Below are 13,302 nucleotides of genomic sequence, written 5' to 3' on the forward strand. Positions count from 1 at the left end.
ATGCCTCTCCTTCCCACCCTGTGGCGGGGGTGCACTCGTGCTTTTGTGTTCTCCCTATGTCTTCTCTGTTCAACTTAGAGGAGCCATACATAAACAAATCTGCAATGTCAGTCCAAGCTCATTTCTCACTGCAACACGCCTACATCATCTTTCGCACCCTGGGGCTGCGCCACCTCACTGTTGTTGACTTGCAGAACCGAGTGGTTGTGGTGATCACCAGGAACGACCTGATGCCTTTCCCACTGGAGGAGAGGCTCAGGCCCCAGCTGGCACCACAGAGCCCTGATGCGGGTGAGCAGCCCCTGGATTCAAGGCCATGGATGCGTTCTTAGGCTTTGTAACTTCTTTTTGAGCCCATGTTGTTCTTCAGGAAAAAATAATCAGTTTTTCCACTTGATCTCTTCTGGAGAAGAGATGTTTAAAAGCTGTTGTATCTAGACATGTGGGACTGTAGCCCAGAGCTATGTCTCTTCAACTGTTTGCTGATTACAAAATTCATTAATTTAAATGCTTGTGAGACAAAATAAGAATTCCTGTGCTTATGGAAGATGTACATAAAATCAGATGTGAAGGATGGATGTCAAGAATGCTTTTGTCACACTCTGTCTCCCAATGAAAAAATGTCATAACCACTAGCAGCACTTACGTTGGCAAAGCCCTTCAGTGAGGACTAAATCTTCAACCTCTGAGTATCTGCCTGTTAAAAAGGAGAATGTTTCTATATCAGCATTTTTATGTTGAAACATGTATGTTTAACTGAGAGGAAATACCTTGGGAGAGGTGGGCAACTGAAAGGAACAAGGGATTGGCCTTTCTCATTGGCCTACATGTATTAAAAATTGAAATGGAGAATTGTATGTAAGAGAAAGAGACTGTGGGGTTCCTGCCAAATTCCCATCACACTTCTCAGTGAGAGAAACTTGACATGCTTTTCTGTGCCCTACATATCTTTCAGTTTCTACAACTTCTAGAACAGACTCTCTTTCTCTTCTTCCACCTGATATGGCAACATTTTGAGTTAAGTTCATGTGCAGTGAGGTATGGAGCAAATAATGGGGAAGCAACATGATAAATTGTGGGAGTAGTTTTTGTGTATACAGCAGCATATTTACAAACTGAGCACAAATTAAATAATTCTTCATGATTTTGAAGTCATACAATGTTTGAAACCTTGGTAAGTGTTCTTTGTTAATAAATTTATGTGAACACTTTTTTGGATAAAGACACCTCTAGATTTCCTTCTATGCCTTTGTAATTATGTTTAATTTTGTTCTGTTAAATACCAGAGGGATTCCCACAGATTTGGATATTAAAATCAAACATGTACAAAGGAATCCACCACTATTAATGTTGTTATAATGAATACCAAGGAAAACTAGTAATAATTTACTGGTTATAAAAACTTGCCAAAATTCCTGAAAGTGAATTTCTGGTATTTGAAACATGCAGCTTTGAGACTCCTATGAATCAAAGATTTGTTGGATTTTTTTCTGTTTTCCCTGCTGGATCATGTCTATTATCAATAATGTTGCTTTTGTAGCACCACAGAGAATGCATAGCACTTTCAAACTTAAGTGTTCAGTCAACGCAAATAGCTGGCAGCCCAGAAACTTATGAAGCTACATGAGAAAGGCTCTTTCTCATGGTCAGTTAAAATCTGCTGTATGCAGGGTGTGAAATGCTTTGCAAATCATCCATCCAAGAGACATGGAGGTGGATGTTTATTTAGATCCTGTTACAGTTAGTAATCTTTTGTTCATTAGTACACTAGTAAGTTGTCACTATTTGTCACTATTGATCTATGCCTCACCTATGGGAAAAATGCAAAGTTTTTCTTGAAGGAATTAGGGTTTGTGTTCTAGCAGAACAAGAGATCTAATCTAGAAATGCCTAGTGATTTCCCCTTAAGGCACTGAGAATCTCTTCTTCTCTTGATAACCAAATCTGAATAACCTTGCCATGAATTTGCATTTTTGGTTCAAAGCCTATTGCTGATTTCCTTTTCCTTGGTTTATTGAGTACACAAAGTATCACCCTTCTAAGACCTGAGTAATGCAATATCTTTTTGCTTACAGTATCTGTGGCTAAATGACTCAGTACAAACTGCAGTTGGGGTGTAGTTTGCAGGGCATGAGGCCTGGAGACAGCCAGGATATCTGTAACTCGTTACACAACTTTGAACAGGTCACTTAAATCCTTGGCATATCATTTACTCTGCCTTTAAAGTTGGAACAGTGATATGGATCCACCATAGTTACTGTGAAGAGTACATGTGGGAAAGATATTATAGGAATATAAACTATTTACAATAATATTTTGTGCAGGTCAGTTGAAAAAAGCAGTGTGGGATTGTTTATTTTCCCCTGTCAGTAACAAGTGTAATTTCTGAGAAAAAGTTCACACAATTTACACGGAACTTCTCGTAACTGTGTTGTAAGCTGGGTGGGAGATAGCATGCCACATTTTTCCATACATTATTATGTGGTTCCATTGCTAGATGAGGTTTTTTTGTAATATATGTGTGTTTGTGAAGACACACGAAACAGAATTCCTGAGACAAGTGGCTCCCTTATATTCCGGACTCCAGTGACAAAGCTGTCTCATCACAAACTATAATAGCATAATAGGTATAGGAAAGTGAAAATGAAATTTGTAGGAAGCTTTTCATTAATATGTGAGTTTCATGATCCTTATATAGAACAGGTTTCTAAGGAATGACAGTAACAAGTAGTCATATCATTTGACTCTTTGGCACAAGATACTTTTGTTTTTTTTCTTGTCTGCTTATAGTGAATCGTAAATGTTCTGCTATTTCTTCATATGATTTGAACTAAAGACTAGATATTTAGAGCAAAGATGCTATTTTTATATGAAAGACAGTTTGTTTCTGAATTTTCACAATTTCTGAACACAGTTCTCTGTGACAGAGATAAAGGGCTTCACAACAAAATTCAAGTCATTGGCATTATTTTTGGTTTGTGCTATGCATCTATACCTCTTTCATCTCACCCTCCTTTTATGATGGTGTTTTCCTAACACTTCTTTCTCTCTTAAACTGAAATATGGCTTAAAGCACAGGCAGAGTGAATTTTAGATCTAGGTTTGAAGTACAGCCATGCAAAACTCCCCCCATTCAATTAGAAAAAATGCTTTCACATTAGAAACATTAAACCATCTGTGCATTACATATCCTTATGAATGAGCATAAACTATTGTGAGAAGGTTTTTGTGGTATGCAGCTTTAATGTATGGTTTTACGGGTATCCTGTAATGTCTATGTGCTTATGCTAATGTATGTAACATTGGTGGTGTTTTCCTGTCATGTGATACTTACATACTTTAGAGTTAATTGCCTAGTGTTTTCAAACAGCCTGGTTTATCACGCTGTAGAACCTTTTAACATTTCCTTGTTTTCCAGTTGATTCTTGCTTACATTTTCTAATGGGATGTTGTCCTTCAATTGCATTTATTTGCTGACCATGAAGAGAAAATCCTAAAAGAGGAAAGACAGATGATGAAATTTACAGTATCTGTTCTATATAAAAATTACAACTTCAAGGATGCAGGGACCAACACTGCTAAAGGTACTAGTAATAGGATATGGTCTATCTTACCTCAAGGCTGAGATAGCCTTGAGCCAAAAAGCTAAATGGGAGTGGAAATGTAACTAGCTGTACTCAGCAAGAGCAGTGCCTGGAAATTCACTGATGAACAAGTGCTGCAAAATGTTACTGTTGTCTCTGCTGCCTCTTTTCACATAGCTTCAGCTAACAGAGCTGTCAGTGTACCTCTGGTGATCATGAAATCACTTAATGAAATGAAGTGTAACAAGCTCTCTACTAAACTAGTGGTTAATTAAGTGTGACCATCAAGTGATGGGAACCATAATAGTATACAAGGGAATGCTTGTTCATTCCTGAAAGGCCTATTAAAGTAAGAGGAAATATGTGATCAGCAGAGTTGTCTGAATGTCTAACACGGTATGGCGTGGGAATGCCAGCATCAGAGTTCAAACACATGAGGAGTTACTGCTGCTTACTTGAGGTACCGAACAAACCAGAATAACTTACACTATGTGATTGTAATCAATGCCTAGCACACTTCTGAGGGTCCAAAGCAATGAAATGGTTGACTAACTTGCAGTATCTCATTAAACTGGTGAATCTTGCTTGTCTGAGATCATAGATTGTGTGCAAAGACTCAACGTTCTGCCACTGAGGCCACTCCTTACTCCATGCCAGCAGAGAAACTGTAAGGAATTACCAGTTTCTGCATATTTTATTCTGAAGGGGTTACAGAAAAGAATTTATATTTTTGTGTAGTTTATATTTCCAAAGAGCTCTATAGATATGAAGTCCCATGGCTTCTGCTGTGATGTTGCTTTAATCACCCCTCTTGTATATGGTGAAGCTGAGATGTGGATATGAAGTAGCCTATTGAGGATTAGAAAGTGAGTCTGTGACAAACCTAAAAGGAGAACTTCAGACTCCTTACTTCTTTTCTTCTCAATCTTACTTGTAGACACAAAAGCTAGCAGTAAGGGAAGGCGTGGCAAGTTGTGTGACTCACATGTCCTCTCATATTTTGTCAGCTTTGATATGCAGGAGAGAAGTGTTTCTAGTGTGATAGGGCTGTCCCTGGTATACACAGCAAAGCCACCCATGTAACAGGGAGAGCTGTGAAGACTGCACCTGTGCAGGAGGCACTGTAGTCTTGTATAAGTGCTCTCAATGAGAATGCAGCCTGGAAGCCTCTCTGAGATACACTGGGTACTGCTGGTCAGCACAGCAATCTTTCTTGCGCCTTGTCTTTCAGGTGAAGAACATCTAAAAACACCAGCTCTTTGAACCTAGAAACCTGAGTTTCACAGAATCACAGAAGAATCTGGATTCTCTGGGGGTCCTCTGGAAGTCAGCTAGTCCAACCCCCTGCTCAGAGGAGGTCTAACTAGATCAGGTAGCTCAGGGCCGTGTCCCATCAAGCCCTTGACACCTCTGAAGATGGAGAGCCCGCATCCCTTATTCCAGTATTTGACCACCTTTATGGTAAAATATTTTTCTTATATTTAATTAGAATTTCCCATGCTCCAACTTGTGTCAATTGCCTATCCTTGGGCACCTGCAAGAAGAGTCTGGCTCTGTCTTCTCTGTACCCTGAGGTCAGGTAGTTTCAGCAGTCAGGTCTTCTCTAAGCCTCCTCTTCTCCAAGCCAAATGGACTCATCTCTCTAAGCCTCTCCTCATATGCCTGTGCTCCAGCTCCCAGCCAGTCTGGTGGCTCGCTGCTGGACTTGCTCCAGTATGTCAGTACTTTTCCTGTACTGTGGAGCCTTTCCACCACCCCCAAATCAGCTTGTGCAGGTGCCATGCTAATCCCTGTATCATTCAAATTTCAGTATATATGCTGCCAAAGAGAACATGTTTTCATTAGAAGATAAGATAGAACAGTGATTTTTTTTTAAAAGAAAAAACTTGAAGACAATAGAAATTAAAGGGTTTCAACCCATTTTTGCCTCCTTCCCCATTACCCAATGTGTTCTTATGTTCTGTTTTTTTCTCAGCCCACAATTTTCAGTGGCTTCCTGCACTGTAAGGAAGTCTTCACAATCCCCTCTCAGCATCCTTGGAGAAGTATTTACACCAGCTTGGGCCCTTGGTTGTGTATGTCTCCTCTGCCTCTCTCAGAGTTCTCCTGTCTCTGCTTGTGCTGCAGCCTCCTCCTCCTTGTGCGTTTCTCCACTCTGTCTGATCTGCTCTGCACTCCAGAAACTTTTTCCCTGAAAAGTTGCTCAATTGCTCTTGGAAAAGCACAATTTGCTCCTCCTTCCAGAAGATGCCCCCTGACTGAGTGCAGCCACATTGTTCTGTGCTGTCTCTTGAAAGGAACATATAATGTCTGTTAGCACAGAGTAACTCCAAATGAAGAAATTAAAATTATACACTCAACATGTTAACAGAAACATCCACAACATTGTTTTGAAAAATTATTCGTTAGGATCTGGCCATGATTTTGGAAATTACTCAGGGTGGTTTTATAAGTCAAAAAATGTAAGGTGCTGTGTGTGTCTTTGGGGTTTGGATGTGTTTTTCCACAACTTTACATTTGTCAGCGAGAACATACAGTTCTTTTGACAGTAGGACTTGGGTGGGCTGATGGTTGCTGGATGCTGTAATAGGAGGTTGACGGCACACAGAATGATAAACTTACTTGTCAACAGCCTCTCTGGCTTTCTCAGGACAGACTGAGCTTGTTACCTCTGCATCTTGTTTCTCATGTAGTCCTTGGTAATTTCTCTGGTATGGGTTAATTGATTTTGTATTTGTTTGCTGCTGTTGTTTTTACGTCTGCCCAACATGAAACCCTTTTCAGCCACAGACGTTCATTTTTTGTCTATTATTCCCTGCTTCATTATGTTGCTTCCCTCAGCCAGAAAGAATTCTCCTTAAATTGTTTGCATGTTGGTGGCAACAGAGATGGAAGACCAAAGAAAATAAAGAAGAGTTCCACAGTAAATGTTGAAAATGGGGTCCTTCCAGTGTGTGGGATAGAAAATAAGGCTGCAAGCACCACCAGGGGGTGACCTCAGCTATAAGAGCCAGAAGAAGAGTTTAGAGTTTCTCAAGAGGAAGCAGACCTGTGGCTCCATCTGCATACAGTAAGGCACTTTCCCTGGAAAGCATGCTACTAGCACAGATGGAGGCCAGGTCAAAGGGCTCTGTAGGGCCCTTTTGCCCTCTGTGCCTCCATTTCCTTCCTGCGAGACCAAATTATTGTGTAGGGTTGGTGCTTACTAAGGATTCCCATGGCATGGAGTTAGGCTGCTGTTAAAGATAGGTCAGTGGACTAGGGAGCTAAAACTATGATTGGGTACTGCAGACCAGATGCTTTAATGCCCCATCAATTCACAGTTCATTTGTGGTCAATTTCTCTTTGATGTTGTAAGGATTTGCTGTTTCTCTCTCATGCAGCATCCTTTTATTTCCTATTAGTTATGTATTAGTTGCAATGCAGTTAATCCCCTCTCCTCTCCTCTCCTCTCCTCTCCTCTCCTCTCCTCTCCTCTCCTCTCCTCTCCTCTCCTCTCCTCTCCTCTCCTCTCCTCTCCTCTCCTCTCCTCTCCTCTCCTCTCCTCTCCTCTCCTCTCCTCTCCTCTCCTCTCCTCTCCTCTCCTCTCCTCTCCTCTCCTCTCCTCTCCTCTCCTCTCCTCTCCTCTCCTCTCCTCTCCTCTCCTCTCCTCTCCTCTCCTCTCCTCTCCTCTCCTCTCCTCTCCTCTCCTCTCCTCTCCTCTCTTTCCTTTTCTATTTTCTTGGCCATGATTTCTTCATCCTTGTGACTGATTTCCTCTTCCTCATTGCTTTGCATGAGAGTTGTTCACAGAAATTCTGGAAATTTTGCTTGCTTGACTTCAGAGCCTGGATATCAGCATAGAAAATGAATCACTTTTGATGTCTCCTTGTTTTTCCTTGTTACAGAGTAATTTTCCAGACTTGTGCCAGGCTTTGAGTGCTCCTGTTTTTACTTTTAAAACAGAGGGCTCTGAATTTCCATCACCTGGCACTGCAGGTGTGGTCAGAATGGCTGCCTTCCCTGCCCTTTCGCTTGCTAATTACTAGCCAAGTCCAGCCCAAGGGGGCTCAGAATACACCTCCTTAGGGCTACCCAAGGAAAGCTCACAGCCCCACTGGGGTGAGATGTCACCTAAGTGAATTTCACTGATTTCATTAGAGTTTTGTACACTTGAGTGAACTTGAGTAGACCTGTGTGAAAGGTCTCTGCAGAAATAAACATAGCAGATCAGGGGCTATGTGCAGTTTTCCCTAGTGATTTATATATTTTAAGATTAGGGCTAGCATTTTGTGAAATGCTGTTTGAGGTTGTTAATTAAGTTTGCCTGAACAGACTAAAGCAGACAAAACTAATTGGTTAAGATTATAGCTAAAAGATTGTGACCTCTCGGTGTGAAATGTCTCGGTGTATGTTCTTGTTTAGGTCTGTTCTTCCATTTTTTTGGAGGAGGCAGATAAAGCGTGCACTGTATCACTGAGAGAGTGAGGAATACTTTTTTATCATTTGGGAGTAGATCCCCATCTCAAATCCATGTTGTTAATTGGAGGGTTTTTTTACTAAATTCTTTTGCATTCATTTTACTTGCATTTTTGACAGGACGAGCACGATCAGGTGCATTTTCAACTTTTTATGAATAAAACCTAATAGGAAGCCTTTTCACAGCATCAGAGCATCCATAGGTACAAAATAACTTAATCAACTCTCGCAATCCGTGCAGTTACTGGCAAACCTGATTCATTTTATGAATAATTTTGCTTGGATCTTAGTGAGAAAAAAATGTTCATATGAACAGTATGAGCAACAAATTTCCAGACAAAAACATGGAGGAGGGCGAGTATGTATAGACACAGTCTGTGGGGGCCTCTGACTTCATCGCACTTCACACGATAAGAGGGCTCACTTCAGGAGCTGGTAACGGGATGGGGACTTGAAAGGCCAGGCTACAGGAAGTGGGGATGGTGAGTCAGGAAATGGCAACCTTCCCTCCGAGTCATCCTTGAACCACTGCCCTGGTGTGCTCATAGTGGGAACTGGATTAGTAAAAATGCTGTTCCTTCAGAGGAGATTTCAAACTTGGGTCGTGACCATCTGATGTCGCTGAGCGCTACGTGCTGTTTCTTCTCGAGAGCATGGATTTCAGATCCTGCATCTGGGGCGATCTCCAGTGTGGCTGCTTGGGTTTTGCAACCACCCCTCTCTGCAGCGTGCACGGATGCTCCGTGTCTCCTTTCTGGCCCGACTTTCCATCCCGGTGCCACCAGCCCCGTTACGCACCCGCCTCACTGCTTGGCGAAGCCACTGCATGGCCGTTGACCTAGAAGTTTCTTGCACGGTTGCTAAATAGCTGTAATTTCCTGTTAACATGCACATTATTTTTCTGTAACATTTGCTCAGCTTGCCAGGAAAGGAAGAGAGCTCTCTTTGGGGGTTAACAGCACTATTTGGTGATTGCAGCGGTGCTTACGAGGAGGGTGTACGGGCAGCAGCCAGCCTTAGGCCGCCGTTTGGTTCGCAGCTTGGAAAAGGCGCCTCACGCAGCGCCGCATTCGTGCCTGAGTCGCTTTTAATTACACGGACGAAGTTACACTTCGTGGTGAATTACCACCCGAAAGGCGACACATCGCACCCGGGGCTGACGGGCCGCCCGCGCCTGGCGGGGAGACCACCGAGCGGCTCCCCTCGACGGGGCAGAAAGGCGCCACCCGCTCCCCGCCCCTCACGCCCACCCGCCCCGCCACCGCCTCCCGCCGCCTCGGCCCCGTCCCCCGCCGCGGCCCGCAGCAGCCGCCGGGCCCCCCGCCGGCGGGAGCGCCGGCGGCGCCGGCAGCGGCCGCTAGATGCCGCCCGGCCCAACGGCTTGCGGCGGCGGCGGCGCGGCGGGGCCGCGGCTGCCCCCTCGGCCCCTGCGCGGCCGCCCGGGGAGCGCCCTCCCGCGCCGCTTGTGCCGAGCCGGGCTCCCGCGGTGCCGCCTTTCCGCCCCGGGGAGCGGCGCGGGGGGCTGCGTTGCCTGGCGGTGTTTTCCGGAGGAGGCGACTTCCTTCTGTCAAGTCTGGCTCCTCCGGAGCCGGCTTGAGCCAGCGGCCCCGAGCCGTGGGGATGGGGCTGGCCCGCGGGTGGGGTCAGGGTCGAGTCGGTGAGGGGAGCCGGGGTCAGACGCAGCCCCGGCATGGCCAGGCCGTGGCCAGGCTGGGCCACCAGCCTCAGGGGTTGGCGAGGCCCACGGCCGGGCAGGGCAGGGCTGTGGCGGAGCTGGAGACTGTGACAAGAACTGATGGCCCCGAGCTGTGGTGAAATGGGTCTCCTGGGCCACCGGCAGGGTTGGGAGTGGCCCCTGATGAGGCTGGGCGAGGCCACCAAATTCAGGCACTCGGGGGCCCTGGCACTGGCCCCCTTCTTCGGGGAGTGCCGAGCTGCCAGCACAGGGGTCATCTCGTGGTGACAGAGGGGTACGTGCCACGGGCTGAAACCGAGTGCTCCGTTCATTAGACAGGTTCTCAGATGATCTTTAAGGCAAACTGACAACACACAGCCCTCAAATGGATTAGAGCAAGTAGCCTGGATGTTGAATTTCAGTAGCAATTGACTGCGTTGCCCTTTTGAACCTTGTGTGTTTCAGTTTTCCCTCATCGAGTAATCGCCTGAAAAGAATGGATGCATTGACTGCATGCATGGTTTTTGGGAGCAAAATCTTCTGAAGAACACAGCCCCATGCTGTAAGAGCCGGCTGGCTGTGTGCATTCATCAGGGAAAAAGTCAAGAGCAGTTAGTCCACCCTTCAAGACTGGCTTTCAAGGAGGCCAAGGCCACTGAGATTTTGGGACTATTCATATTTCAAAGCCAGTTTGCAGTATAAAATTCTTTAGGGGCTAAAGGAATATAAGCAATTGTCACATGTTAGGTTGGGTTCTTTTTTGAGAGATGTTTGTATTACTCAAAAATTGCTTACAATTGCTAATTTTGCATCTGTGTGAAATGCTGTATTGTCTGGACTCCTGTATTTGCAAACAGAGCAGATAGCAGAAGTGTAAGCACTTCCTGCACGGCTTCTTGGCTGCGACCTGGACTGACCCCATGAACGGCAAGTGGGGGTGAGCGGTATCGGACTTGGCTGTTTTCTTCCGTTATTGCTGGTGTGTTAACCTAGCAAAACTGCTTGGCTTCTCTGCTGAGCTTGCCACGTAGTTCCATCTATAATGTAAACATCTGTCTACCAACTGCGCTGAAACCACTGTTTCATTTTGTGTAGGCTACCGAACAGCTGTCAGATGGGAACAACTTCGGTTATCGCATGTCTTAACCAATGCCCTAGCTGCAAGAGGTTCTGAATGCCTGTATCATTGCTCGACTTTCCTGTTTTTTGACTGGATCCTTCTCAGCTATATGTTTTCAGTCTCTTACTAGGCTTTTAAATAACCCCCGAGAGTGTGCTGGATGTTATCTTCCTACAGAGTTCAAGCAGATTAGACAGGAGCATTGAGTTCATTGGATCGCTATGGATCCGTTCAGTTCTTCTATGCATCTCCTATCCATTAGTGTCTCATTTCTAAAAGTCTTTGTGATATTAGTTTTGACAGGATGCATTATGCTGTACAAGGTTATGTCTTAAAATCATAAAACTATGAAAAGAGGATTCCCAGGACAGCATTACAAGCAACTGTAATGGCAGATGAGCTGAGATCTCAGAATTTTTTCTGTCAGCATGGGCGTGTGTGTTGCTTTCAAGCTGACAGTAGGCTATGAGTGAGCATACCTGTGCAGCAAAATAGACCATAGACTTGTAAAAAGGATGCTCTTTGCACACGTTAGTATGCATTTAGCAAACAAAAGCTGCGTTGAACATTCACCAGTCTTTTTGAAGTCAAATGGGAATTTCAAACCACTTGATCCTGCAGAGCCCACTGTCCATATATATGAAGGAGCCTTGTAATGTTCATTCTGAAGTTAGAGAAACAGCCTCATTGAAGAGATGCTCATACAGATGGTTAGGCTTCAGGACTTTTGAAATTTGGGATTTATTTGGCTGCATACCCCAGAAGTTGTCTTTAAGTTCTCTGTGACTCATCTAGGCTGTCTGAACCTCTCAGGCTGAAGAGAGGGAGCGATGAGCAGGTTCACTTATGACAGAACTTCCTGTTTTGCCTTGAACAGAAGGTGTTTAGAAAGACCTTTTTCATGATGTTCTGCTGATCCAAGTTGAGTTCAGTGACTGGGCAAAAACAGGAGAGAAAATGCTGGTTGTGGGATGCTGTTCTTGCCAAACCTGTTCAGCCTCTGAGGAAGGCTTATTTTGGCAGAATGTTAAGCAGTGCTTTTTGGGTTACTTTTCATTTGGGGAGGCTGATGGGAAAGATGCACCTCCCCAGGCACTGAACTATAAATATTTGACTTTTATACAACTGAAATGCCTCTGAGTAGACATGAAATAAGTGACGAAAAATGAGCTTTTACCAAACCTGTGGAATTCATTTGAACTTTGCCAGGTGTTTGGCTGTAAGACTGTGAGGTCCCATATTTAACAGCTCATATACTTTGCCAATAGTATGTGAAGTGTTTCATTATCTTATACACTGTAGTTGGCACACATCAGTTTGCAGACAAAGAGCAATGTTTTATGATATTTGTGGATTCCATGTGCTGTTGTAGCCATGAAATGATGTGTGGTGTATGATAAGACAAATATATAAGAATGAAAGAGCTCGTATAGCAAATATAAGATACTTTCAAGTCTATGATAAGTAAAACCATAAATTGTTAAGTAACATCAGTATTTTGATTTTTGTCTCCTCTTGTAAATGCCAGGGATAAAAAACAAATAAGAGGTTTGCCTTCAGCTCACCCAAGATGTTCAAGGAGTACTTGGGACAGATGAAGAGCTAATTTATTTTGGGGCTGCAAAATAACCAGAGCTTTTTAGGGTATTCATCCTAAAAGGCAAATTTTTCACGAATTAAAGCTTAGTTTAGGTGAATAAGCTTACCGGACCAACTACATATTCACACCAATTCCCAATATTCAGTGAAGTATTTCAATCAACATTGAAATAATTACTGCAAGATTCTGGTTGGAGGAAAAGGTCTTTGTGTGTACTTTTATGGAATCCCCCCCGCCCCGTGGTGTTTTGTCTGTTTTCCTGAGTTTTAATCCTTCCAGAAAAATTAAAATGCTTGAAACTTTAACCTACTTCTAAGCAAATCTCTGGTTGAACAAGTCTTTAATGTGTTGCTTTGCAGCATAGCAATGCGTGTAAGTGTGCACTTCTTTATGTATAAATGTTTTCCTGAAGTAGGGTGTAAGGATGAAAAGCAACTGACTATTTACACCAGCAACTCCCCGGGCATGGGAATCTACTGTGTTGCAAGAGTGGCAACGTTTGCTGTGGCAGTGCTTGCAGCAGCCTGTGTGGTCTGCCCTCCTGGCCTCAGCAGCCCGTCTGGAGAACTGGCAGGAGCGAGCTGCCCGGGAGACCTCGGTCCCCGGGTGAGCTCTCTAACAGCCCACCAAGGAGTCACGGGGCTGCTACCCAGCTGCACTGAGCAGGGCAGCTCAGGGAGATCTGCTGTGCCTCACCAATTGTAATCCAGAAAAAAACAAGCCCCAGGTATCAAGAAGAGTGGGGAGGAGAAAGTTAGGCTATGGACAGCAGAACAGGGAGCTTCTCGCTTTCCCATCTTCTGCAAGGACTTTGGCAGACTGGTGTGTTTGTGGTGGTTCTGCTGGTGCTTAGGACCTCTGTCAG

The 13,302-nt window shown here is 44.3% G+C and overlaps 1 protein-coding gene across 1 annotated transcript in view; it reads left to right on the top strand.

Moving 5' to 3' along the window:
* The window catches only part of LOC141954251 (chloride channel protein C-like), a 78,574-nt gene extending 78,242 nt beyond the window's left edge, over positions 1-332 (top strand). Inside the window, exon 16 of the mRNA XM_074893579.1 lies at positions 81-332. Within this exon, the coding sequence (XP_074749680.1) occupies positions 81-332 (252 nt within the window). The remainder of the gene's footprint in view (positions 1-80) is intronic.
* Positions 333-13,302: the final 12,970 nt, after the last annotated feature.

This window comes from Strix uralensis, chromosome 1, assembly GCF_047716275.1.
Source record: "Strix uralensis isolate ZFMK-TIS-50842 chromosome 1, bStrUra1, whole genome shotgun sequence".
NCBI lineage: Eukaryota > Metazoa > Chordata > Aves > Strigiformes > Strigidae > Strix > Strix uralensis.